The sequence below is a fragment of the Tenrec ecaudatus genome, chromosome 2 (assembly GCF_050624435.1).
Source record: "Tenrec ecaudatus isolate mTenEca1 chromosome 2, mTenEca1.hap1, whole genome shotgun sequence".
NCBI lineage: Eukaryota > Metazoa > Chordata > Mammalia > Afrosoricida > Tenrecidae > Tenrec > Tenrec ecaudatus.
Genome location: NC_134531.1, coordinates 62380847 through 62408645, shown reverse-complemented (window position 1 = coordinate 62408645; position 27799 = coordinate 62380847). Strand labels below are relative to the sequence as shown.

The 27799-nt window shown below is 38.5% G+C and overlaps 2 protein-coding genes, 1 non-coding gene and 1 pseudogene across 4 annotated transcripts in view; 1 reads left to right on the top strand and 3 right to left on the bottom strand.

Annotated features, from left to right (window-relative positions):
• TRIM23 (tripartite motif containing 23) overlaps positions 1-2047 on the top strand; it is a 42350-nt gene extending 40303 nt beyond the window's left edge. The window contains exon 11 of the mRNA XM_075541090.1: positions 234-2047. Within this exon, the coding sequence (XP_075397205.1) occupies positions 234-413 (180 nt within the window). The 3' untranslated portion in view covers positions 414-2047. The remainder of the gene's footprint in view (positions 1-233) is intronic.
• A 241-nt stretch (positions 2048-2288) lies between these two features.
• LOC142441636 (small nucleolar RNA SNORA48) lies at positions 2289-2426 on the bottom strand. Its single transcript, XR_012782999.1, has one exon. It is a non-coding gene; the product is annotated as a small nucleolar RNA SNORA48 (small nucleolar RNA).
• A 3676-nt stretch (positions 2427-6102) lies between these two features.
• Positions 6103-27799, bottom strand: part of PPWD1 (peptidylprolyl isomerase domain and WD repeat containing 1) — a 29332-nt gene continuing 7635 nt past the window's right edge. Inside the window, exons 5-13 of one of the 2 annotated variants that reach the window (XM_075541089.1) lie at positions 25710-25810; positions 25493-25613; positions 23600-24047; positions 18274-18464; positions 17241-17430; positions 12715-12896; positions 10906-10987; positions 9057-9239; positions 6103-6404 (exon numbers count right to left, since the gene is read on the bottom strand). In XM_075541089.1, coding sequence (XP_075397204.1) covers positions 6261-6404; positions 9057-9239; positions 10906-10987; positions 12715-12896; positions 17241-17430; positions 18274-18464; positions 23600-24047; positions 25493-25613; positions 25710-25810 — 1642 coding nt within the window. In that variant the 3' untranslated portion in view covers positions 6103-6260. The remainder of the gene's footprint in view (positions 6405-9056; positions 9240-10905; positions 10988-12714; positions 12897-17240; positions 17431-18273; positions 18465-23599; positions 24048-25492; positions 25614-25709; positions 25811-27799) is intronic. The other variant, XM_075541088.1, reaches the window with a different exon arrangement.
• On the bottom strand, positions 18471-23584 carry LOC142439025 (large ribosomal subunit protein uL18 pseudogene; annotated as a pseudogene).

The window sequence follows — 27799 nt, the reverse complement described above, 5'->3', positions numbered from 1 at the left end:
GTGTCCTGCATGGAGTTCTGCCCCTGAACCATCACTGTCAACATACATGTAAAATAATTTTAAGCAAAGCTTAATTTTTCTCGTATTCACAGCATATATGTTGGAAGGTGAACTTACGTTTTCCTTCGGTATAAGCATTTATTAGAAGAGTGTTAACTGATTTCTATGGAAATAGTAAATATTAGAATAATTTGGTTGGCGACATACAAATTTATAATGTGTGTATCTTTCAGGATGTTGCCGGAGCACTCTCAGCAGAAGAAATCACTGAACTTCTCAGTCTCCATAAACTGTGCTGTGGCCGCAGCTGGCACATCCAGGGCTGTGACGCTCGCAGTGGTGTGGGGCTGCACGAAGGTTTGCACTGGCTCTCCCGGCAACTTGTGGCTGCTGGGGTGCTGGATGTTGCTTGAATTCACATGCAGAAGCTGTTCATAAAGTTTTGTGGCTAACAATTATTTTGCACATATGCAGTAAGAAATTCTACATCTCAAAGATGGTAGTTGATTTAGGATATTTATATAAATAGTATCTTGACCTGAGAATTCAGTACAAGATTGCTTTATAAAGTGATTTTAAAAATTAGTCTGCTGAGAAATTTCAATCATCTAAGCAGATTAGATTGGATTAAATAAGGGATTTCTTGAATTTGCCTTTAAAAATAAATTTTAATTTAAAATATTGAGACAATAGTAGTCTTAGAGAAAGGTTATGCAGAGGTGTATTCTGTCAGTGAAGAAAGACTAGCCGCCGTATACCCCCTGGAGGCTCGTGGAGGAAGGAGGCAAGGGAGCCATTGCTGCGGTTCCCTTTGCCCTCTCCCAGACTCTTGCCAGCGGTGGCAGCAGAAATGGCAGTGGTTTCAGGAAGCCGAATCCAAACTGCGTCTTTGAGTAATAGAATTCCTTCACTTTGATGTTCAGGATAAAAGAACACCTTTAATGCTAAGAACTATAAGCTATATACTTAGAAAATTAATGTTTGATACAGAGTGTTTTATGAAAACATTCTCCTAAAGCATTTTATATTAAACACAGTATGACAGAGTGAAATGCTATTTAGCCTGATTGATTATACTTGTCAGATTAGCACTACATTGAGGAACAATTAATAATACAGAGTGTGAGTCATTTATTTTCTGGTTCATTTTCACTTGTGAAAGACCCATTTCCAGGGCTGAACCAAGGTCAGAACTCTAAATTGGTCCTTCCACTTGTCATATATTTGAAGTACTTAGTAGTGTTTCTTTGAAAACTGTTGCATCCTTAATGGAACTGTAGGTAACAAATAGTTCATTACCTGTGAACCAGGATCAGTTTTACATAAAGATGGTGTACCTAAATAGAAAACTATGTTACCTTATGGCAGATTGTTTCAACAGTGAGAATCGCTTTAACATATTCCCTAAAATAAGTGTTTTTCTTGGCAATGACATTGTTTAAGAGGCATACATTGTGTAAGGAAAGGAAGAAATGTTCAAAAAGTTTACATCACATTTGTTATGCAGTATTCAGAGTATAAGTTTTGAAATTTTGTGCTCTTTACTGTTTTTCAATTTTTAAGGTTTCTCTTTTACTATGGAAGCATGTTTATTATACTTAAAAATAGGTAGATTGTGATCTGCATTTTTTTAACCTCTTCATACTTTAGGATGAAGCTGAATCCTAAATCTGACTAGTTGTATTGTCTTAAGAACATAGATAGCTGATGAAAGAATATGGCCATTAGGTGGCACTGTTTCGGTTCAGTCTTTTCAAAAGTATTTTTGTTTAAAAAAACAAAACAAAGCAACTTTTAGAAAACAAAGCATTAAAAAAGCCCATCAGTGTTATGGGCAATGTGTAAATATGTACATAGAATATTTCATCCATTATTTTTCAAGTATAAGGTCATGCTGTTACAAATGTCATTTGTGTGCATAAGTAATAATTCTGAATTAAATTATTTAATATTTGAGTGACTTCAGTAACTGTGAAAAATAAAGTTGCATTTGCCTGTGAACCTTTGGACTGTTTTCCCAGCTAGATAATTAAAAAATAAAAGTGTAATACTAACACAAACTTGGTTTTCTTGAAATTATTATTTTTTTGGAGGAAATTTAAATTTTATTGTGTTAAGTATCCAACTCACCAGATCAAAAATGGATTAAAAAACAAAGGCCCAACTGAGGTCCTTTCTTCTCCTTGTGAGTATAGACAGATTTGAGACTGCCCTTCACGAGATGAATATAAATTCCTCCAAAAACATGAGGACACTTAAATTGGCAACATGTATATGACAATTTTTTAAAATGTGCCCTAGGCATGAAACAGCTCTAGCCACAATGCAGGCCTCAAGCTAGGATGAACAAACAAGTTGGCTCTGTCCCTGGCTGATATAAGAGCACCACCACCAATCAGGTGTCTCTTTGCCCATAGCCAGGGGGGTTTTCTTGAAATTATTATTTTAGACAATTTTGCTTTGTAATTCACATTTTTAGCACACTGCCAAATGGAACTTAAGTAATATGCTTAAACCTACACTTAAGCCTGAGTATACAGTATATAATAACATTTTGTGTTATTTTTTAAGTACCCTCATTCCCCTTCCTGTTTGTGGTTGTATTCTTTCACTGATTGCTAGTTTAGTATGTGCTTGTTTTTCTGGAAAATACCAAATTTAAGAATTGAGACGTTTTAAAATAGATAGAATTTGCCCCCTAGCTCTGAATTTGTGTTAAACATAATTATATGTTTTATGTATACCAGGCTTGTCAATTGTATAGCCTTGGACAAGTTTATGAATACTTTATAGTCAGCAATATTATTTGCAATAAATACATATCTGATCAGTAAATAGCAGTGAGATACTAATATCTTAAAGGAGGAAGCCCTATCATTATTGTGAAGAATTGTTTCTTGAACCTGATATCCAGTATTATTGCTAGTAACCAATTTAAAATCATGGATTATGGTTAAGAAAACAAAATTTTAAAAAGGGATTTGACTTTCATATGAAATTTAAAATGTAATTTGTTTAATAAAAGATTAGGGAAACAACCTATATTTTGTAATTTAGATCATTTAAACGTGTACCACGGTAGTATTTTGGGAACTTACATGTTTCCCATTATAGAAACTAAAGCTATTTCTGTAAACTGTTTTATTTAACTTTATTTCATGAGAACATAGCATCTGAAGAGACTGTTTTTGAAAACAACTTTGAAAACATCCTTGTAGCTTCTGATTTGAGATGGCGAAGAGAAAGGTGTCTTAAGAAACGTTGGGCTAGTCTCAATTTGCAGAGTGGCAACAGTTATACTTTGCTAGATGAATAATGAAAAGGATTAATGAATAAGTATTAGTTGTATGTTTCTAATAATTTTAAATATGCTTTTAAAAAAAGATCAAGCAATTTTAGCTCTAATTCTGAAATTTTTGACATGCAGTGGACAAGTTCATGAATGAAGTATGTTTACTCAAAGTAAAGATCTATTATTTGGGGAATAAGGTCTTATCACCACCTGATAAACAGCATCGATAAGAATTTACAGTTCGGGAGTAGGGAGCGGGGGAAGTAGGAGGAAAAAATGAGCAGATACCAGGGGCTTATGTGGAGATAAATGTTTCGAGAATGATGAGGGCAACAAATGTACAGATGTGCTTTATACAATTGATGTATGTATGGATTGTGATAAGAGTTGTATGAGCCCCCAATAAAATGATTTTTAAAATTTACAGTTTAATTTTTAGGAATGAAGTTGCTAGGTAAGTAGATCTAAATTTAAAAGTAGGAAAAAAGTTAAAAAAAATTTGGGGCCCTTAAATCTCTTACAGTCCATACATGCATTGTCAAGCACATTTGTACATGTTGCCATCATCCTTTTCAAAACATTATTTTTAAATCATTTTATTGGGGGGCTTAACATTTTCTACTTGAGCCTTGGTATCATGTCATTCCCCACCCCTCCCTTCCACCCTCATGAACCCTTGATACATAATAAATTATTTTCATATCTTACACCATCCCGTCTCCCTCCACCCATGTTTCTGTTGTTCATCATCCTGGGTAGGTGGGGTTACATGTCAATCATTGAGAGCAGTTCCATTCTCCCTCCATGTTGTCCCATATCGCTACTCCCATTACTGTTCCTGAGGGGTTTATCTGTCTTTAGTTTGATGTGCTGCTTCCTAGGTAGATGGCCACTTGTTTATCTTCAAGTCTTTAAGACCCCAGAGGCTATATCTTTTGATAGCCGGGCACCATCAGCTTTCTTCACATTTGTTTATGCACCTATTTGTCTTCAGTGATTCAGGAGGGTTAGCATCACAGAATGCCAGGTTATTAGAACAAAGTATTCTTGTGTTGAGAGGATTTGAATAGAGGCCTGATGTCCATCTACTACCTTAATAATTCACATATATAGATCTATGTCCCTATTGTTATATATATTTACATATGTATGTGCCTGTATTTATACCTTCATAAATGTCCTTTGCCTCCTAGTTCTTTATTTAAAAGTAGGAAAATTTTGAATGTCATAGTGAAGTCATTTTGTCTAACCTTGTTCTATTTTTAAGTGGAGAATATGATTAATTTAAAACAGCACAGATTGGCCTTTTTTCTCTCACAAATTTGTGGTATGAAGTAAGTAAAAAGAAATGATCCATATAAGAGCCCCTAATAAAATGTAAAAAAAAAAATAATGAATCGCTGGGCCAGCCATAAAATGTGTCAAGAAAAATATAAGTATTTATTATTTTTAAAAAATGATCCTGTACAGATTAATAAACCAGATTTAAAGCATAAGAATGTGAATTCTCTAACTAGGTCTGCTAAACATGTTTACCTGTAAGTTTCTTCAAATACTGTCTGGAAAACTCAATCGTTATATAGTTAAGAATATATGAATAAAATAAAAAGCCTTAGAATTCATAGTTTTATAGTTTGTTTCTATTAAGTCTCTCCATTACTACAAGTGGTTATAGACTGAGAATCTCTGGTGGCATAGTGGTTACAGGTTCGGCTGTAATCAGCAAGGTAAGTGGCTTGACACTTCCAGGTGCTCCTTGGGACAGAGATGGGGCTTCCTACCTCTATAGAGTTTTCTAGCCTATTGTATAGACAGCATTGTTGACTGACTCATACTCAATGCTGTTATATGAGTCAGCATTGATTTGATGGCAATGAGTGTGTGTTACAGATTGAATTGTGTCCTCAAAAAATGTGTGGTAAATCCAAAACCCTATGCCTATGGTTACAGTCCTATTTGGGAATAGGTTATCTTTGTTATATTGAGATAGGATTAATGCAGGGTGTTATCTTAAATCAGACTCCTGTGATAGAGATTAAACAATGTAAGCAGCAGCAACGGGGCAACAGACATGTCAAGATGGCCCAAGAGCAGAGGTGCAGAAGGAGGCAGGCTCTTCCTCCAGAGTGGATGGAGAAAACTTTCCCTTAGAGTCAACCCCCTGAAGTAGGGCTTCCAGCCTTCTAACCTGTGAGAACGTCCTCTCTGGGTGTCAGAGCCACCCACTTGTGTTGCAGCAGCACTAGGTCACTAGACAGGTGCTGTAATTTGTAAAGGTGCACTCTCTGAAGATGCATTACAGAGTGGGATATTTACTTAGGTCACATGTTTGGAGAACAGAAAAACATACCCCCCAAACTGGTTAGCTGTAATAGATAAGGAATGTGGACATAGTAAATGAACTTGCATACAAAACCAGCAACTCAGGTATTCATTTATTCTGAGTCTCATATTGAGAGAATGTTTTATAATTATTGAAGAATTTAATAATTTTGACCAAAGGGGGCTTCCTAATTACTGAAGCCTTCTACGTCCTGTCATGAAAAGACAAAACTAATCTGTACAGAATGCAAACCTGGTTAAAGCATGACATCAGATGATATCATCATAGGACCTTCATGATCTAAGCAAGCAGATCTGAAAGAGTATCTAGCAGGTTATTTTTCAAAAGTTAAGGAAACAAATACATACTCCTATGATTATCTAATAGAGTTTTCAGTCTCTAAAATTGGGGAGTATATTTTGCCCACATTTAGTCCATTTTAATGAATCACTTCATATATGAGAACTATTATAAAAAAAACAGACAGTTTTAAAAAACTGACCTTTAATGAAAAGTAGAAAAATATAATATTGCATCCTTGAAACATGATTTGGATCTTTAGTAAGTCAAAGCTTCTTAAAGTAAAATAATTCAGGCTAATAGATGTTTATTTTTTACTTGCAAAACAATGAAACCTCTTTTATTTTATTTGACGGTGATATTGATGATGCTGACATCTTCATAGGGCTTATCGGTTTTGGGATTGACTTTGACGTTGGAGATCCTCTGCACAACTTCCATTCCTTTAGTAACGCGTCCAAACACTGTGTGCTTATTATCAAGCCAGGGCTGTGTCGGAAGACAAAGGGAAACACCTCGGTAAAGCTCCTAGTTGCTCAATCACACTGGCTGGGTTTAAATTTATGCTTCATTTTAGAACACAGTTAAAGAGAAGTACAATAATTTTACATACTAGGTTTAAAATGAATTTCCAAGTTTTAAATAAAAAACTGTGCTAGTAGAGAGACTGTGTCCTTCAGGCGAGAGAAAGGGGCTGGCAGCTGTTGGCTGTAGGTAAGTTACTTTGCTGGCTTAGAGTTATGGCTCAGGCTTTCAAATCTTCTCTGCACGCGTCCCACCGAATAATTATATTGTATAGATCGGTTACCAAGTAGCATTAGTATGAGATAGATGGAAGTTCAAATCCTGGCTCTTCTACTTGACCTTTTCACATTACTCCTGTCCCATCATTGAAGACTGTACAGTGATATCAATGTATTGTGGACATTTAATGAGACTATCTGGTATGAGCTACATAAGTTATACATATCTCGTGTTTATCTCTTTTCTTGGGACATAATTTCAAATATATATATAAAGTATGTAATTTTAATGCAAAGCAATAGAGCTTGATGACTTTACACAGTTGATGGGACTTATCCCACAGTCATCTGAAAAACAATCCTTTATCTTAAGTAGTAAAAGATTGACCTTGAGCACTATGTTCTTTTTCTTATTTAATTAATAAATACTTTTATTGGGGCTCATACAATCTTATCACAATCCATACATACATCAATTGGGCAAAGCACCCTTATACATTTGTTATCCTCGTCATTTTTTTTCTTTCTTTTTTTACATCTTATTAGGGACTCACAGAACTCTTATCACAATCCATACATATACATAAATCAGTTGTATAAAGCACATCCATAATTCCCCGCCCCAATCATTCTCAAAGCATTAGCTCTCCACTTAAGCCCTTTGCATCAGGTCCTCTTTTTATTTTTTTCCCCTCCATCCCCGCACCCCCCTCCCAATGTGCCCTTGGTAATTTATACATCGTTATTTTGTCATATCTTGCCCTATCCGGAGTCTCCCCCCCCTTCTCTGCCATCCCTCTCCCAGTGAGGAGGTCACATATGGATTCTTGTAATCAGTTCCCCCTTTCCAACCCACTCGCCCTCTGCTCTCCCAGCATTGCCCCTCACACCGCTGGTCCTGAAGATATCATCCACCCTGGATTCCCTCTGCCTCCAGCCCCCATATGCACCAGTGTATAACCTCTGCCCTATCCAGTCCTGCAAGGTAGAATTCGGATCATGGTAGTTGGGGAGCACTATGTTCTTCTAAGAACTTTCTCATCAAAAAACCTTCCAAACCCACTGCCATCGAATTGATGACTCAAGCAACCCTACAGGGAGTGGTTCTCAACCTTCCTCAGGCCGCAACCCTTTCATACAGTTCCTCGTGTGGTGGTGACCCCCAACCATGAAATTATTTTCATTGCTACTTCCTGTCATTTTGGTAGGGTTATGAATCGGGTGACCCCTGTGCAAGGGTCATTTGACCCCCCCAAAAGGGGCACGACCCACAGGTTGAGAACCGTTGGGCTAGAACATGGTGGAACTGCCCGGTGGGTTTTCGAGACTAACTTCATGGAAGTAGGAGGTCCCATCTTTCTCCAGGGAACAGCTAGTGGATTCAGACTGCTGGCCTGGTGGGATCGCAGTTCCAGGTGTAAGCACCACACCAGAAACACTCCAAGGGCTATGTTTATGGGACCAAACTGACAGCGATCTGAAGTATTAAATAGGAACCACAGGGCAGTGATTGTATGTTAGTGAGGGAGGAACAACTCAGAAAGAGGGGGAGAATCCCTGCACAAACGGAAAATAATATAGTCAGTATCAAACAATTTTAGATGGGAGAAAAGTTATGAAATCAGGAATTCATATATAAGTATGTATTGCATATAAGGTTTCATAAGGTTCTTTTGTTGTCTTTCAAATGTAAAGTACCTCCTTATTTTATTATTTCAACCAAATGGTTTTAAAGACCTGCAAAGCCAGACTGGCAGCTAGTCTGTGGATGGGACAAAGGCAAGTGAGGCCGAGGACACGGTGCTGGCCTGGGCTCTCAGGCTGTGTCTGGTAGACGGCTGGACAGTGGGCAGGGCTGGGTGTGCTCTGGCCCCTTCTCACATGTCCTTGCTTGGCTCCCATCCCATCCTATCAGCTGCTGCTCCTGTCAGCCCCCATTTCTCTGGCCTCTGCCCGCAGCTCCAGCAGTGGCAGTGACGAGGACATCTGGAAGCAACCTCCCCAGTGGTTGCATATGGTGTTTGTACAACATCCAAACCATTTAACTCCTACTTCACATCTCATGAGTGTTGAGTGTCACATACCTGGACAATAATCCCTCCTTTCTGAAGAGGAGACAACAGGACGAGAGATGCAAAATAATTTGGCTCTGATTACAGGTAGTGGCAGAGTTGAAGCTTACAATATTGTGCATTAGAATTCATTGTACTTCCTACTACACGGATGCATTGTTTAAGCATATCAACACAGATTTGCTATGCCTTTGCACGATTTTTTGTAATTGTTTTTCATCTTTAAATACCGACATATAATGATGACATGAATAATGCAACTTCTTTCACGTGCTCGCTTTCTCAGACACGGCCCATGGATCTCGGGTTTAAAATGCTGTACTTACCGTTGGTACTACTGTTATGAAAAACTGGGATCCATTGCTGTTTGATCCAGCATTGGCCATACTTAGTGTATATGGCCTGTCATGCCGCAAGGTTGAATGAAATTCATCTTCAAATTCTCCTCCCCATATGCTTTCTCCTCCCATGCCAGTACCGGTTGGATCTCCAGTCTGTATCATGAAGCCCTTAACAGACAGTGTACAAAAAGTACATTAGACTCTGCTTTTACATGTATGTATGCACCGGCGCTTTCTGTATCCTTCTGATAATATCTGGAAATCAGTTAAAGCTTCACTTCTGTAACACTATTAAGTGACTTGATTAAGCCCTTACGAAATTTACTTTAAATCTAGATGTTGTATTACATTCTTAACCACCACCTTGTTCTCAATAATCTAAACAAATAATGGAAAAGTCTACTCGTGTATTGACACAAGTACTGTCCTTTAGTAATTTAAGGTTAATGCTGTAAGTCATAAGCTATTACGAAATGTGCAAGAAAATAAAAGTTTCATGTTACCTACATATTTGACTTCAGGATTATATGTGCTTCCCAGATTGTTTGCTTTTTGTACAGATTGAAGGTTTGTGGCAATCCTGAGTCAAGCTACTTTCCAACAGCATTGCTCATTTTGTGTCGGTCACCTTTTGATAATTCTCATAATGTCATAGTTTTCATAAAACTATTGCACACTTAATAGGACTATGGGAGAGTATAAACATAACTTAATGTGCACTGGGAAACCAACAAATTGTGTGCCTCGGTTTATTGTGAATCTATTGTGCTGGTCTAGAACCGTCTGTTGCACCTGTATATAAACTCATCGCAACCATGTGCCTCTCCTATCCCACCCCCCAATTGAGTTGAGGACAGAAATTTTATTCATACAGCTGTTAAATAATGAATGGTAGAGTCAAATTTTGGGGGAAAATACATTGGCTCTGTTAATTACATTTCTTACATTTCATCAGTCATCTGCAGAGTGTCACACTAAAGTTAAGATCCTTGATTTTCTGTTTCAGCTTTGTTTTGGGGGCCCATCTTTCTCCTCTCCACCAAATACTCTGAGTTTCTTCAACCACTTCATTTAATTTCTTTAGAACCCTGAAATAGAACTTTTTTCCTCCTGCCATTTCTAACCTGTCAGTTACCAGCAAGATGCCCTGACCCATCTGAGTCAGGGACTGCTGTTCAGCAAACCTGTGCAGAGCTCACGCTGCTCTGGGAGCAGCGAAGGTGTGCGAGAGGAGGAAACAGGCTTCGTGGCTTTTTCATAGACTTTAGATCTAGACCTGGCCAGCCACAGGAACCCCTCCTGCAGTCAGTATGTACCCTTTGCCCGAGCTGCTTAAAAGAGTCGGGGTGGTGCATGGTTTAGGACTGATGCAAAAGAAAAGGCGGGCAGTTTGACCCCATGAGTGCTGTGCAGGAGACACACGTGGCAACCTGCTTCTGTAAAGCTACCAGCCTTGGAAATGGTGCCTTCTACTGTTCCAGAGGTTGCTATGAGGAGAAATCAACTCTGTGGAAACAGGACTTAGCTGCTTATAAGATTTGGCCACATGGTTTCTAAACACCTATTCTTGGTTCTAGATCTGATACTCACAACCTCCTATTTTCCTTTGGGGGTTGTCTGAATCCTACGTGTGGAGGAATAGGCCATACCTCTTGGAAAGCAACATGTGTTGTTAGATGCCTTAGTCAGTTCTGATTTGTGATGACCTTACGTCTGGCAAAATGACACACTGCTTCAGTTCAGCGGCATCTCCACTGTAATGTTTCAATCCAGTGTTGCTGCTGTTTACAGTAATGTACCATTCCTTAAATTATGAGAAATTTACATAGCCTACCTTAATTATACGGTGAAATGTATGCCCATTATAATAGCCATTTCTGCTATGAACACAGAAGTTTTCCACTGTCTTGGGACACCTAATAAAAAATGTAAAAATATAAAACCTAACTAAAGCATCTTAAGAACATTTTCTTTGCAGTTCAGCATCCTAAAAGTTTGCGATGTCTTCTGAATTCTTTAAAAGGATGGTATTTCCCACCCCTCCCGCCCCCCCTATAAACTCTTTTAAGACTCAGGACAAGCAAGATGCTTGTAAATAGTATGCTTGAAAAAGCATGTAAAGAATACTCTATATTTATTATTTAATTTAGTAAGTTTAGATTGTGATTGCTTTATATATTTGAATTCGACAGTTTTCAACTTTTATGGTCATTTGGCATTAAATATAAATATAACCATAGCAACTTAACATACTACATAAGTCTACCACATCTGGTGAGTTAGGTTCCTAGAAAAGGTAATTTTCTTAGAAAGACTATATTGTAGTACAGTGACATATTCCTAACCAAGGACTTACTCACAGAAGTGACACATCTTAAACAATCACACACACAGTATAAATGTAGTTTTCTCATTAGTATTGGCTAACCTTACAAAATGACTCAGAGAGTAAAGTACCAGATAATAGTTCTCAAAGCTGAGAATGGAATGAAGAGTCACGAGCATCTTGCACCAAGTGTATATAAGGAAACAGGCTTATTGGGTGCATTGGTTCTGAGTAGTTAAAATGAGGTTGTCAGAGGTCTACTGCCAAGTTCTTGGTTCAACAGCATGATGCGGTATGACATAGTTACTTTCAAAATACGTAAGGACTTTTAAGTAGTGCACTGAAATTGAATCAATTTCAATTCATAGCTACTCTTTTTAGGTTTCTGAGACTCTGAACCTTTAAGGGGGCGGATAATCTTATCTTTTCTCGCAGGGCAGTTAGTGAGTTTGGACTGCCGACCCCATTTTCAGCAGCCCGATGCCTAGTCTACAGCACCACCAGGGCTCCTTGCTTTGAAGTAAAAGTGTTATAAAATCCGTCACCTTTTGGATCAAACAGTCCAAGCTATTCAATGTATTTGGCACTGTATACTCACTTTGCAAATTCTTAATCTGTCCACAATACTTTCAGGAAAAATGAGAAAAAATGTTTTGGTTATTAAGACTTTGGCATTCTTAAAATCTGTTTCTTTTATTTTACTCTAAGTAGAAATCCTCTCGCCTGAGAAGACTGATTTGTCTTCCAGTAAAGCCCGTGTGATCCTGGGTGGAGTGAATGTTTAAACCACAGAGCTACTGCAGCTGAAGAGCAGGTAGCACATGTCTAGCAAATTAGAAAGGAAAAATAATTATTCTCTTAAACAGCTGCTTTGAGAGGAGAGCCAGTTATAACCCGCAAGTCATAAAGTCATGTCCACTCAATGGCAACAGTGATATAAATGTTTGTTTCTTTAGAGTTTCTACCGAAGAGCAAGACGGGGCTTTCCACTCCTGTAAAGGACCATCCTCTCAGAATCAGCGGCGCGGGTCTACCCTGTCCTAGAGGGTCGCCCTCAACTGGACGGTAGTGGCTTAGCTACAGTTTACACCAGTCCTTTCATAACCAAGACGCCTCATAACTAACCCATGAAATATATGTAGAAATCGTCCCATTTACTAGATAGAACACAATAATTGGAATCCACACGATAAATGCTATTTCAAATATTTCACTTCTGAATTCTTTGTCTAAGTAACAAGAATTTGACTTGCATAACTTCCTCAAATACACACACTTGCATTGGTGCTTATGTATGCCAATCGCACTGGTACATACTCGACAGGGAACAGCTTGATGTGGATGTCTCCCATGCTGGTGTGGACAATGGCACTATCTGAAACTCGCTTAGGTCCTTCGGCTTGAGTAGCTGCCATGACTTCTTCTTTAGAAGGCTTTTCATTGAAAACGTCTCTGTCAGAATCTGCACTTTTTGTATCTTCCGGTTCTCGTTTCGTAAACTCAAGAGGGAAGATAAAGTGTGAGTTAATGAATTAAACTTTTCCTCTGGTAAAAGCTTATGAATGAAAAAAATTCACGTCTAATGTGGCTTTCGAGAAATGTTAAGGATTAAAATCAGAGTAAATTTTAAATTTAGGAATTCTTTCCTACCATAGGATATGTAAGGCAGTCATTTTTAAAATTGTCTACTATGAAAATAATCGATGTATTAGATAGATAAATCTAGACGGACAACAAAAGATGTATGGTTTCGAATGAAATTTCATTTCCTTCCTTTGGGTGGCTTTCTTGGCTACACATTTAACAAGATGTGGTTTTGAAAGAGAGGCTTTCCAGTCCTATTAAGAGTTAGTTTCTGAAACCCATAGGGGCAGGTCTACCACTGCCTACAGCAGAGGTTCTCAACCTGTGGGTCGCGACCCCTTTGGGGGTTTTGAACGACCCTTTCACAGGGGTCACCCGATTCACAGCAATCGAAAATAATGTTATGGTTGGGGGGTCACCACAACATAACGACCTGTACTAAAGGGTTGCGGCATTAGGAAGGTTGAGAATCGCTGGTCTACGGGGTCGCTATAAGTTGTAATTGACTTGATGGCAATGAATTTGGTTTTTGGTTTTGCTATTGTTCTGTACTTTTGCTTCAATGGGGAGCTTCAAATTGGGATGTAAAAATAATTTTTCCATGAATATTTTGAAGCCCCTTGTATGTCCTTAACCCACCAGCTATTATTTATTTTTCATTGATTAGATTGCCCGTGTTTGAATTTCATCTCTGTCACTAATGAGTTATATGACCTGTGAGAATTTAAGTTGTTTCACTTTTCATTCACAAAATGTTCACAGTAACTACACCCCAGACTGGACCTGCTGTGGAGATTAAATGAAGTGCTTAGTGAACTGAGCCTAACACATGTTAACAATTGTGTGCAGAATCTGGCACACAGGGTAGAAAGACAAGTAACTAGTAAAGGATCTTGAACTTTGCTTTACAAGGTCCTATCTGAACGCTTCAAATCCTCAGGCTCGAGAGAATGTAGGCACATTGTCAGTGAAGGTATTGGAAATCTCAGGATCCCCCGAGGGTAAGCAACAAAGAAAAAAAATCATCATTACTGAAACTGGAATTCTCAAGGTCTGCTTCTTTGATTCCAAGGAGATGTTCTCTCACCTAAGAAAACTCTACTTAATGCTAATGAGTTCTAGGAAGGTCAAACTAGTTCCCTAATCCCTGGTGGAGCAATGTCACTTAGTTCACTTGGACAGAGTATAAATAAGTACATTAGGATGTTATTGCCTCAGCATCTTATTCTCCAATTTTCAAAGGAATAACATGTCTGCTGTAATATTTCTTAGAATCTTCTAAAAGTTATCTTCATTTCGCTTACACATGAAACTACCAGAGTTCAAGATTGGAAAGTACTACTTACCTTTCATAATACTGGATTTAAAACCAAAATCTGTTTATGCAGATAGATACATACATACATATCTTAGTTGACTATGTACATCTAATAAGACTGAATGAAAATGTTAGTTGTATAAGGAAACAGTAAATTATGTTTTTTTCTTCAAACTGTATAAGGAACATGCACAGTTCAATCAGTAGAAAAGAAAACTTTAAGGCAGAACATAGTCCACAAAGACAATGCTCTACCTCCTACTTTGGTGCGCAGCAACTGGGGTCTTAAAAGCTGGTGAGCAGTGCATTTAAGGTGTCTTCCTGTCCAGAGGAAAGAATGAGATGAAAAAGCAAAGATACATGGAAGCAATCAGTCCAACGGACTAATGAACCACAGGGATTGAACATCAGTCTCCACGACCCTGAGACCAGAAGCGCTAAGTACCTATATCTAACTACCACCACCACTTGCTCTGAAAGAGGTCACTTTAGGAAATCCTAGATAAAGCAGAGGAAAATGTTGAATAAAACCCAAAATCATAAAAGAGACCAGCCTTCCTGGTCAGAGACTGATGGAACCCTCAAAGACCCTGTCACTTTCAGGTCCGAAATGGAACTCACTTCTTTGCCAACAATACTCAGGCCTATACAGGGAGCACACGTAGAAGGAGGAGTGTGTGCGATCAAAGGGCAATATTTACCCAAGGACAAAGTGCAGAAGGTCTAGGAAAGGAGGGATAGAAATAGGGATGAAGTGGATAAGTGATGTTATTTTGAGGGGACTGCAATGAGATATGGAAAATATGCATGAATGTATAAAATTATTGAATTGTAAGCCTTTTCATCCAAAACACATCTTTTTCCCCCCCAAGTTTTAAAAAAATCCAAGATGCCCAGAGGAAAGTGTGAAATAAAGGACATGTTTGTTTTATATCCTTATCTATAGAGATATAGCTTTAGCTTTAAGGATATGGTTGTAAAATAAATAGCATGAGTTATATCAGGTATGAAGAGGTACAATCCAGGTCAAATAATTCCATGCAGGAAAATTAAAAAAGCCCCCCCACCCCCCCGCATGTCCACCAATAAGCACAATCCACATCAGAAGCCAGTGTGCCCAGGGTCTACAGAGCCCTCCGTCTGTATAGCCCAGGACAGAGTGTGCGTTTGGGCCATTCCTCCTGTCCTCCAAACGGATGCAGTCCATCTTGAGGTATGAATTATTTTCCCCTCTCGTCTGTCGTATGCACCTGGGGCATCACAGAGCCCACGAGGCTGTCCAGATATGGGGGCTAAAAAGCCTTTTAAAAGTAAACTTTAGGTATAGAAAAAGAAAACATAACTTGCTATTTAAAGGCTTTAAAAAATGAAATAGATGGAAAGAATACATTTATTTTTGTATATGTCATTAATTTTTCATGACCAAGTTTTACCTTCATAACACAAAATTATGTTCCTTCAATATATTAATTTTTAGCAACAATTTTGAAAGTTCTCAACAAAATTCTCATCTTAAAAGAATTACCTATTTTATGTTGAAAGCTAGGAACAGTAAAATTGCTATTTCATATTTATCCAATGTTCGTAACATCTTACTGCTTACACTACGTCAGATGAATGCGTATGTGTCACAGTCCCTTGGCCAAACTTGTGAATTTAAAACAGTGAAACAGACATAGTGCCTTGTCCTTATGATTTTGCTTTATTAAAATAAAGAGGGATGGAAATATCAGAGATAAAATACCAGCAAATTATTCCATAAAGCATGACACATACTATGATCAGGGAGACACAAGAAAAATCAGGCAGACTCTGTCACCCAGACTCGATGGCTAAGGGAAAGCTCCACGCTGAGACCAGAAGCCTGTGCAGAAGTTGAGAAGAGGTATGTGGAAAGCAGAGGAAGGAACAGTCCGTGCAAAAGCCCGGAGCAAAAAGAACACTTAATTGTCGTGAAATGGGCTAAAACTTCAATACAGCAAATAAGCTAAAAATGGAGATGGAGCTTTAGAAGGGAGGAAAGCCCCAGCCATATACACAGCTGGGAGGTCAGCAGAAACAGGCCTTTAAGCAAAGAAGTAATAGTCATGGTTTGAGATTGAGGAATGCCTCTGGCTGAAGTCTATATTCTAGAATGCATGGCCAGAAGTTTCTGTACTTTTTTTTTGAGGGGCAGTGTTCAGGAGGGCAGAAGTCTTTTATTCATAGATAGCATTAGTTCTTATTATGAGTTCACATTAGTTATAAAAAGTACTTTCCCATACGCACAGGAAAAAAAAAAGCCTAGGAAATACAAAATTACCAAACTGTGACAGTAAAAGGAATTGCAAGCAAAAAAGAAAAAGATACTATTTGAAGGAGTTGCTTGTCTTCAGGTCAGAGAAATAAGGCTCAAGAGTAATGGCTGAAAAAAAAATAAAGACACTAAAAATAGGACTGACCGATAGCCCCTCATGCACAAGAGAATGAAACTCTACTGGTCATGTGTCCTCGTGACTGGTTTCAGACCAGGCCACTGCTGTCTACAGGCTTTTCACTGGCTGCCTTCAGAAGTAAATTGGCAGGCTTTTCTTCCTAGATGCTCTACTGAAATGTGTCCGGCACCATAACCACAGGCATGCCACCACTGCACTGGGAGGAACTTGAACCTAGATCACCTGCATGGAAGGTGATAGTCTTCAATTTAACCACCAACGTCTTCAGCAAAAATACTTTGCATGTAAAGATGGCTCTGTAACCTACATAGCTGCTTATCGTCTCAGACTATGCAGTGTTGTAGGATCCAGGTTCAAAAATGTTCAAACATGATGAAGAACACTTAAAATCAATATTGTTAAAAACTCTGCAATTTTGATGTCAGTTATTGCCAACATGCGCTTACATTACGAAAATAAAACGCCAAACCAAACTGGGAGAAACATTCTGCTCCCTCTCCACATACCAGATAAAGTCTATTCTTTTTGAAAGATGTGCAGGCTACGGTCGGGTCGGCTTGAGCACTCTGCAGGACCGGGTTTTCAGAAGCCCTCATCTCGATAGTAGCTGCTGCCCGGTGCTTGCTGGCGATCCCCTGGAACAAAGCCAGCTGCATCACTCTAAGATTCTCTTGCTTGCCTAAGATCCTCACACATCTGGAAAACAACAATATTTTAATACATTTCAGGTGATGTTTTAGTATCTTGTAATAAATTACTGAAATAACTGCAGTCAGAAGAACTTTACAGATAAAAGATAAGTGTTATCTTTTATGTAGAAAAGACCTAATACAAGGTTCTTAAATGCTCCTCTACCAAATAGTATATTGTTTTAAAATTGGTAGGCAACTATGATTTTCAGTTAAAAAATTGCAAGCACTCAGTTATGCAGCTTTAACCTCTCTGTATTATTTTAATCTTTCTAGAAGTCTTCAAAGATTATGCATTGCCAGACTATAATATAAGTATGTTCATATGTGGGAATGTACAGCACAGGACTGTTTTCCCCTCAAGATAGACTTAGTTTTTTCATTTACGTTCAGTTATAGACTCTGATTGTGGCTATTCTGTACTAAGACCAAACACAGTTTGCACAGAAAGCTTATTGTGGTTTCATGCATTTTAACTTCTGATTTTATGTCTAGCAGGATGTAATGCTGAATTCTGTGGTTAAAATAGTTGGCAACTTTTAACACGAACCAGGCTAATTTGAATCAATAAGCAAAAGACAGACTTAAACTTGTTAAAAACAAAACAAAACTTGAAACTATGCATATCTTCTTTCCATTTCTTTTAGAAACATGAGTGGAAACTTTTTACATAAGATTATAAACAAGCAAGCGACCACAGAAAAATCCAGTCAAAACATTTGGTTGAATTGAGACACTTGGGACCGTTCCACTTGTCTTGGAGCAAACAACACTCCCACTGTCTCCCCGGAGGAGGAATGGTTGTCTGTAAATGCATTTTTTTAGAAACACACATCACGTTGAAGCTTACCGGTTTGTTTCCACATTTATGACTTTAATGCCCAGCATTGTTCCATATAGCACAAAGTGTCCAGTTTCATCAAAAACTATATTAATTAATCTTACTGCATCCACCTTCTCCAATTCACGTTCTACAGCCATTCGTCGGCCAAATTCCATGTCTGGGAGCTGCTGCCTCATCTGCTGCAGTTCAGTAAACATCTGAGGAACAAACCATTTAATAACCCAAAAGAGCTACATAGTATAGAGAGTGGGAATTTAAATAGAAACAAAGTACAAATTTAAAAGGCAGATCATCTGTCTTAAGGGAGATTCTAAACACTATGAGCACTAAATGAAGACACTGGTGCACTGAATCATAAAAAACACTTTATCCTAACTGGTAACTATTCTTACAAAATAACTACTGCCTTCTCTATATAAGTAACAATTTATCTTGCTGCCATTTATGTTACTAACTAGCATTTTCCAGTAAAAAAAAGGGAATATATTATTTTAAATTTTAATTAAAACAAAATGGTGGTTTTGTTTTATTTAACCCAATAATCTAAAATATTATCAATCTCAAGCAATATAAAATGTGAGGTAACTTACATTTCCCTTTTTCATATTAAGTCACTGAAAGCTGGTATGCATTTTAGATTTCTGGTATATTGCGATTTAAATTAGCTACATTTCAAATGCCCAACAGTCACACCTAGCTTGTAGCTACTGTACTGGAAAAGGCAGCTATACACTGAACTCCTGGGCAAGGATCGTGTTTGTTGAATAAACCTTTTGCACTAATCTGTAATAAATTTAGGTAAAAAATCTCTATTTTTGTAAGTGGCACATCTACATTTACATTAGAATACCTGCTCTCATTGAGTCAATGTCAACTGATGTTACCCTTTATGACAGGGTAGAACTGCCCCATAGGGTTTCTGAGGCGATGGATCTTTAGGGAAAGCAGACTGTCCATCGTTATCCCAGGAGGTGGGTTAGAACTGGAAACTTTTGGTTAATGACCCAGCATTTAAACACTGTGCTACCAGTGGACACCTCATATTGGGATATAGCATCAAGTAATTATGATTCAGAACAGAACAAGGTCTTTAAGAGTGCCCTGGAAATTTGATTTTCTTTAGAAATTTAATATACAGTTTTCAAGGTAAGAGTCATATCTCAATGTCTATATATTAGCATTCTACTTTAGGCACTCAGGAACCCTGAAGTCATAGAGGGTGATGTGCTGGCTGTCCACCGCAAGGTCAGTGGTTCGAAACCACCATGGGAAGAAGATGAGGGATTTCTATTCTTATAAAGACTTGAAGTCCTTGCTGATGAATATTAAGGAATGCAGATTTCTGTATGGATTGCAGCTTGATGTAAATAAGACCAAGATCCTCACAATAGGAGCAACAGGTAATATCAGGATGAGTGGAGCAAAGTCTGAAGTTGTCCAGGATTTTGTCTTACTTGGATTCCCAATCTACGCTCATGGAAGCAGCGGTCAAGAGACCATGAGGCATTGCATTGAGTAAATCTGCTGCAGAAGACCTTTGAAAGCACTGAAAAGGAAGCAGGCTAATACAAGGATTACAGTGTGCCTGACCCAAACCAGGATATTTTCAATTGCCTGATCGTAGACATTGCATAAAGACCGAATGGTAACTGTTCTTTACTAATAAACACTGCATTGGAATGATAAATGAAATAGCTCATTGTCTTTACTTATGGTCCTGGCAAATAATAATGGACGGCCAAAAGAACAAACAAGTCTGTCTTGGAGGAAGTTCAGGCAGAATATGCCTTAGAAATAAGGATGGCAAAACTTGTTTCATGTACTTTGGACATATTGTCAGGAGCGACCAGTCTCTGGAAAAGGACATCATGCTCAGAAGAGGTGCAGTGAGAAAGAAGGCCTTCCACAACGCATGCATTGACACAGTGGCTGCAACGATGGCCTCAAGGATGATTGTGGGGATGGGGCAGGATCAGGTAGTGTTTCAAGCTGTTGAACACAGGGTCGTTGTGAGTCAGAACCCGCTTGATTGCACTTAACAATAACAACTAGTCTCAAGCATTGTAATTAGCTAGTTCAACTGGTATTTGACTTTGGGGGCAAATCTTATTCTGGCTCAGTAGAAAGTTAAAGGCAACATGAAGAAATAGAAAGATAGTGGATTGAAAAGCTCAGTGAGTAGATGTTAAGAGATTTCTTTCCAGAGGTTAGATCTTGAATGTCTGTTTCTTTTCCTTCAGCTTGGTGTATAGTTTATTGTCTTTGTTGTAAATCCTCATGGACAATCATGGTTTGGTTTAGCTCTCTGCAACCCGTTCCTGAGCGCTGAGGACACATGCCTTCTGAACTACCCGATAATTCTTCTGGGTAAGAGATGTTTTGGGACGACTCCACCTCTTCTTTCTAACCTCTCTGTTTGGTTTCTTCTCATAAACTGGATTCTCTTGTACAGGAGCATGTGCTTTCTTATCTATCTCCATCATGTCAGGAGCTAGGTTGTTTTGAGAAAATTGCTTCTTGTAAGCATCTTTATCCTCTTCCATTAGAAAACGCATGTAGTCTGCAACATTCTGACCAAGAATGAACTTCTGCATTGAATTCCTTGCTTTCTGAATCATAACCAGGGAATTGCTTGGTACTACAAGGGATAGACAAGTCTCCATCCACAGCCCCCTTCAGAGCCCCACTTTATGTCCAGGGTAGTTCTGGCAAGGCCGGCATCCAGATAGCAGGTGAAGGCACCAAGTTGACCATCAATGCTGTCTACACTGGATTCATCTCCAGTTACCTCCACTTGGCCTTCATAGATCTTGTCCATGCCAAACCTATTAAGAAGCCTGCGGGCCAGCAGCAGGCCAGTACAGTATGCTGTAGCATCACTGCTCAGGCCAATTTTCACACCGTACTTGCGAAGTTCGTGAGCATACGCTGCACAGACAATCATATCCCGTTCTATATGGGCATAAGCGATCTGGCAGATGACATCCATGTTAGTTACATGAACTATCATCCTGTATTTTATACATTTTTATCTTGGATTACTGAGCATTTTCAAACAATCAATTTTGCACTCTCACTGTCTTCTGAATTTTACTTGATATCTCTTAAATGTGGCCATGTTCTTTACAACTTTAACAAAACTCATCCTGCAGAACAGAGTGGCGTCCACAGCTCACCACAGACCTGCAGGGTGAGCAGCTCTACGGGGTGGTGGTGGGAATGTTTGTTTTCTTGAGAAATACTTCCTATTCTAAGGCATATATGAAGAGCTGAAAATTAGCAAAGAGCTTGAAATCATCTTGAGGTTATGAGGAATATCTAGTTAGCAGCTATTAATACAGATAAGAACAACACAAAGAGAAAGTTCGCTGGAAAGCTATTTTCCTCTGTTTAGAAAATGGCTCATGAAGATGACTGGATCAGCAAATAAGACCTTCATCTGGATCTAGCTTCTCATTACTCCATCTAGGTTCACATTCCTTCCAGCAGACAATCCTCTCAACTCAGTGTTTGTGTGTCACTAAAAAGAAAGCCATTTTTGAGGGCATAATGAAGGGAATCCAGCGTAAACCGATCACTACCAAGGGGTTTAGAGTTCACGGTCATGTAATCAAGTTACTACACAGGTGCAATTTAGAGACTTTAAAAGGATTCGATATACCACTAGCAATCAAAGAACCACCTAACAAGAGTTGATGAGACCCAACCAAACAGACTGCCATTCAGTCCACTCTGACTATAAGAACCCTTGTAGGACAGAGTGGCACAACCCTTGGGTTTCCAAAGCTTTAAGTCACTATGGGAGTAGAAAGCCTCATCTTTCTCCTGAGGAGTAGCTGGTGTAGTCTTCACTGCAACCTTTCGGCTAGAAGCTCAATGAGTAATCCACTATGCCACCAGGGCTCCGTGATAAAACCCAAATATCTACAAAAAGTAGTTAACTTTGCACAGTCTTATTCATAATCTACAACTACATGCTCTATCAAATTCTTGTAGTACCCTACCATGTGATTGTAGATTCACTCTTTAGGAAGTATTTGAGTAATGATTATGTGTAAGGCGTTATTTTCAAAGTTGCAAATAATATCATGAGCCCAGATACAGGCCCAGATCAAGGATGATGCATATTAAGCAAATAATGCAGCCAAATCAAATGCTCTGTAAGAAGTTAAAAGGATACAGTTATACATTAAAAATTCTAGATCGTGGGAACAGGCAAAGCTTCCCTGAAGTAGTGCCCCTTTAACTGAGGTTTGAAGGATAAGAAGACATTTAGTGGGAGAGTTTGTGGGGAAGGGTGAGTTCCCAGCAGCAGGAATCGCACATTCAAAGGTCCTGTGGTGAGAAGCTTGTTTAAGAAAGGGAAAGGTGGCCCTATTTCAGCACTGTGGCAGGGAGAAATGTGATTTATGTAGGTTGGTTCGGCTAACGTCACAATTTTGGTCTAAAGCCTCAGAAAACCAGGAAGTCACAAAAAGGATCCAGGCAAAGCAATGACACAATCAGATATGTACTTTAAAAAGAATACTCTGGTTGAAAATTGGATAGATTAGGCAGAAGCCACAAGAGATAGTCAGTATGACATGGAATATGATCATGAACTAGGGTAGTGACAGCTGTGGTTAAAAAGAAGAAGAAGCAAAACTGATGGAGCTCATGATGAATAAAATAAAATAAACTAAATAAATGAGGGGCAGCAGGGAAAGAGTTAGATACTTCCGAGGTTTCTGGCTTGTGCAACTAAGTGGACATGGTGATCTACTTATTTATTTATTTTTAAAGGCTAAGGATAGGTTTATTCATAACAGAAGTGGGGGAAATAGTTTTGCGGGGAGACATACAGTTAGGAATGAATAGAATAGTTTAGCCAGACTGATTTTTCAGAATCTTAAACAGACAGACTTACAAACAAAACAAATCTGAAAAAGACATACAGTCATAAAAATAGGAGGATGACTGGCAGAGAAGGCGTCTAATTATTAACCAAGGGAAGATAGTTTTAAAGCGATACAACACAAGACAGACCACAGCGCAATAACACCTGTAATGCCTTAAGGAACTCACCACCAACCTAGCATCTGGAGCAGCGGTTCTCAACCCTTCAAAGGGTCTCCTGATTCATAATAGTAACAAAATGACAGTCAGGAAGTAGCAACAAAAATAATGTTATGGTTGGGAGTCACCACAACATGAGGAACTGTATTGAAGGGTCATGGCATTAGGAAGGTTGCGAACCACTGCTCTAGATCCACCAACATTATCTTTTAAAAATTAGCATTAAAAAAGGCATTTTCAGATTAGCAAAATCAGAATGAATTTAAGCTGCACTTACACTTAGTGATTCATCAAAGACTCTCATGAGTTTTCCAGTTAAAAATCTGAAAATCCTAACTTTTCTATCAGAACCAATAGTGGCTATTTTCTTCCCATCAGGTGAAAAACATATGCTGGTTGGATAAGCTTTGCACTTTGCAAATTCATATAAATCAGTGTCCGTTTTATATTCCCAATTTACATTTCTGGGAAATTTATATTCATGAGGAGGCCCAGTCCAGTATTCAATCATTCCAGACTTGTCAGAAGACACTACAGCTTTATAAACTGGGTTTAGTCGTATCTGAGTAAGAGGTGATGTATGGAGTTTGTCAAAAACATGGAGTGGCTGGTTATCTCCTCGACCATCGTAAATAAAAATTTTCCCTGTACTCTTCTCAGAAGCAGCAACCGATGATATGGCATCTCCTGGGCAGTAGATCCACTCACACTGTCCAGGAAAATAGCTAGAGGAGTAAGGAGTGGAGGAGGGGGAAAAAAAGTCAATATAAATAAGCATTCCCTACTATCACTACAGAAAGAAAAAAAAAAAAAGATCCTAGCCTGTGACTCAGCCAGTTTGGGATGACTTTCTCCGAGGGAACAAAAGGATACAGAATGGGGTATTACAGTTAAGAATAGTTACTAGCTCTTCTCCATTTGACCTCATCAAAACAATGATAATAACGGCTAAGGACTTAGGTGGCTAGAGAAGAGACGTGCGGATCATACCCTGTTTCTTTTCCTTTGGTAGACTGAGGAAAGCTAATCAGTCTGGGCACATTAGGGCAATGCTTTTTGATTATCTGTAAACCAGCCTATGCATAATTTAATTCTAAGTAGGAAACCATGTAACACTTTTACTTTGGAAACCCACTATTGAATATGAAAGATGAAGCTATTTTCCTATGGCTATGGTCAACAAAAACCTTCTCATGTCACATTTGTTACTGCCCTAACTTGACAGCAAAGGCTAAGCTTTGGACATGCTATCCAATGAACATAAGCTAAACATTTGGGGCAGATTTAATCAACACATGAAATTTCTACATTCAGATGACTGCTATTTCCTTCAAAGCAGCCTGAGATGTTAAATTATTTTGACCATACAGGTGATGTGCAACGCCTTTTTGGGAAAATCAAGATAGATGGTCAAGTTAACTAATTATATTTATGGTAAAAAATAAGTTGTGACCATATATAAAGAGACCATTCCTTAGTGGCCCATAGCTGATTTTAAAGGATATTCCACAATTTCTACTATGCTGCCACTTTCAAGCTAATACTCGTTGACCTCAGTTCCTTATCTGAAACCACATGCGGGAAAATGTTCCTTTCATTATTGTACAGGCTAACCACATAGCTCAGGCACCAATTACTCCGAGATGTAAAATCATTAACAAATAACCCAAATTCCAAACATGTGCTTACGCTTTATAAGAGCACAATAGCACATTACATTGTGAAATAAGCACAAAAAAGTTAATTTAATAAGAACAAGTCAATTAGAAAGAGTGCATCCTCATTTTACTTTACTAAGTGCTGTTAATTAGGTATAGTGAATCATTGTTCTGATGTTCTTTGGAAATTCTACAGTGAATAATAATGAGAAAAACAACAGCAGAAACCTACAAGTAGCAACACTGCATTCATCGGACCTAATTTTTCCAAGCAATACCCAACTCCACCCCAATTTTTAAAAATCATTTTATTGGGGCTCATACAACTCTTATCACAATCCATACATACATCAATTGTGTATAGCACATTTGTACATTCGTTACCTTCATCCTCAAAACATTTGCTCTCCACGTAAGCCCCTGGCAATACAGTGTTTAGAAATAACCTCAGAAATGGTTAACTTAAAATTTATTGACTAAGTTAAAATATGGACACTTTAAAAAAGACTCACCCAAGCTTCAGCATATTGATCATGTCAAAGTTCACTACGTCAAACACCTTCATTGCTTTATCATCACCCACAGAACAAAGCAAAGCTCCCTCAGCACTAACGGCAATACTCTCAATAACTCCTATTGAGATAAATCAAGTCAAAACATCCTAGTGAATAACAATATAACCAATGTGAATGACTGAAAACATACCCCCAAGCTAAGTTAAATTCTTACCCAGGTGGCTGCGAAAGTGTTTAACAAATTCAATGCCCTCTTCTATTTTTTTCCAGAACTTAACATGTCCATCATGACTGGCAGTAATAATAAAATCTGTCCTGCACATGTAAAAAAATTTTGATTAATTTCTAAGAGACAACTAGTACTCAATCAGTAATACTAAAACAGTCACTCACTGACAATCTTTAATAATACTACAGAAAAAAAAAAAGAAAAATAAGGGAAGGATTATCACTGGGGACCACACCTAAGGACCCCTTAGCATTACAATTACCTACAGGCAGTCTAATTTACATGAATATTTTGCCAAAATTGGCACTGAGTAATTTTCAATGTACTATTGTCACATACAACAAAATTAAACATAGGTCTATTTCATAGAGTAATATATCCCTGGGAACCATCACACCTAAGGATCCCTTAGCATTACAATTACCTACAGGCAGTCTAAATTACATGAATATTTTGCCAAAATTTGCAAGTAATTTTCAATGTACTATTGTTACAAACAACAAAATTAAACATTGGTCTATTTCATAGTCTAATATATTTTAATTAAGTATAAAAATACTTTATACAGAAAAATTAGTCCTTAATTACATATCAAAGCAGACACCATTGATTAAAACCTAACATACTGCAGGATTTTTTTACACATTACTTTAAACTTCACAGAAACAAAGGTATGGTACTTTTATTATCTGGTGCCTTTGTAACATACAGTATATACTCGTGTATAAGCTGCGTTTTTTAGCACATTCTTAATGTAGTGTTTGTGGTAAAATTTGGTGCTTCGACTGATATTCGGGTTGGCTTGTACTTGAGTATAGGTGTTAAAGCTATCCTCACCAAGAGGCTGGCAGTTCAAATTGACCCACCACTCTAGTGCAGAAAGAAGTAGCAGTCCGCTTCCATAAAGAAAACAGCCTTGGGGGATGCTAGACAAGAGGTAGTCTCTGTTTTTAGGGTATCTCAAAATCACACTCGACTCAAAGCCAATGGGTATTTTTCCCCCACCAATGGATATTTGTTATGACCACTTCTGTTACTGTTGTTAGCTGCTGTTGAATTGGTTCTGACTCCTAGTGAACTTACATACAACAAAATGAAACACTGCCTGGTCCGGTGTCATCCTCACAAGGTTGCAATGTTGGAGCCCATTGTTGCAGCCAGTGTGTTAACCCATCTTCTTGAAGTGGCTGACCCTCTATTTTATCAAACATGATGTCCTTTTTCAGGGCCTAAGGCCTCCTGTAGGAGAAAGATGGGGCTTTCTACTCCTGTAAAGAGTTAGGAGTCTTGGAAACCCACAGGAACAGTGAAACACTGTACTGTAGTGCCACTGTAAGTGGGCATAGATGTAATGGCAGTAGGTTTGAGTGCCTCCTGATAACTTGTTGAAAGTATGGGAGGCAAAGTCTTGCCATCTCCCTTCAAAACATTCCGACTGCTTCTTCCAACGCAGTCTCGTTTGTTTTGTAGGCAGTCCAAGGAATACTTAATATCCTTCACCAACACCATAATTCAAAACTAGCAATTCATCTGGACTCTTCATTATTCATTGTCCAGCTTTCACATGCATATTGGGCAATTGAAAATATAATGCCTTGGGCCAGGCACTAGTCTTCAAAGTGACAGCTTAGCTTTTTAAAAAAAATCATTTCATTGGGGGCTTGTATAACTCTTATCACAATCCATCCATCCATCGTGTCAAGCACTTTTATACATTTGTTTCCCTCCTCATTCTCAAAACATTTGCTTTCTACTTGAGCCCTTGGTATCACCTCCTCATTCTTCCCCTCCCTCCCTGCTTCCCCCTCCCCAACGAACCCTTCATAATTTAAATTATTATTTTGTCTTATCTTACACCACCCTGTCTCCCTCCACGTACTTCTCAGCTGTCCATCCCCCAGGGAGGAGCTTACATGTAGATCCTTGTAATCGGTTCCCCCTTTCTCCCTCACCTTCCCTCCACCTTCCCAGTATTGCCATTCTCACCACTGGTCCTGAGAGGTTCATCTGTCCTGGATTCCCTTTGTTTCCAGTTCCTATCTGAACAAGCGTACATCCTCTGGTCCAGCCGGATT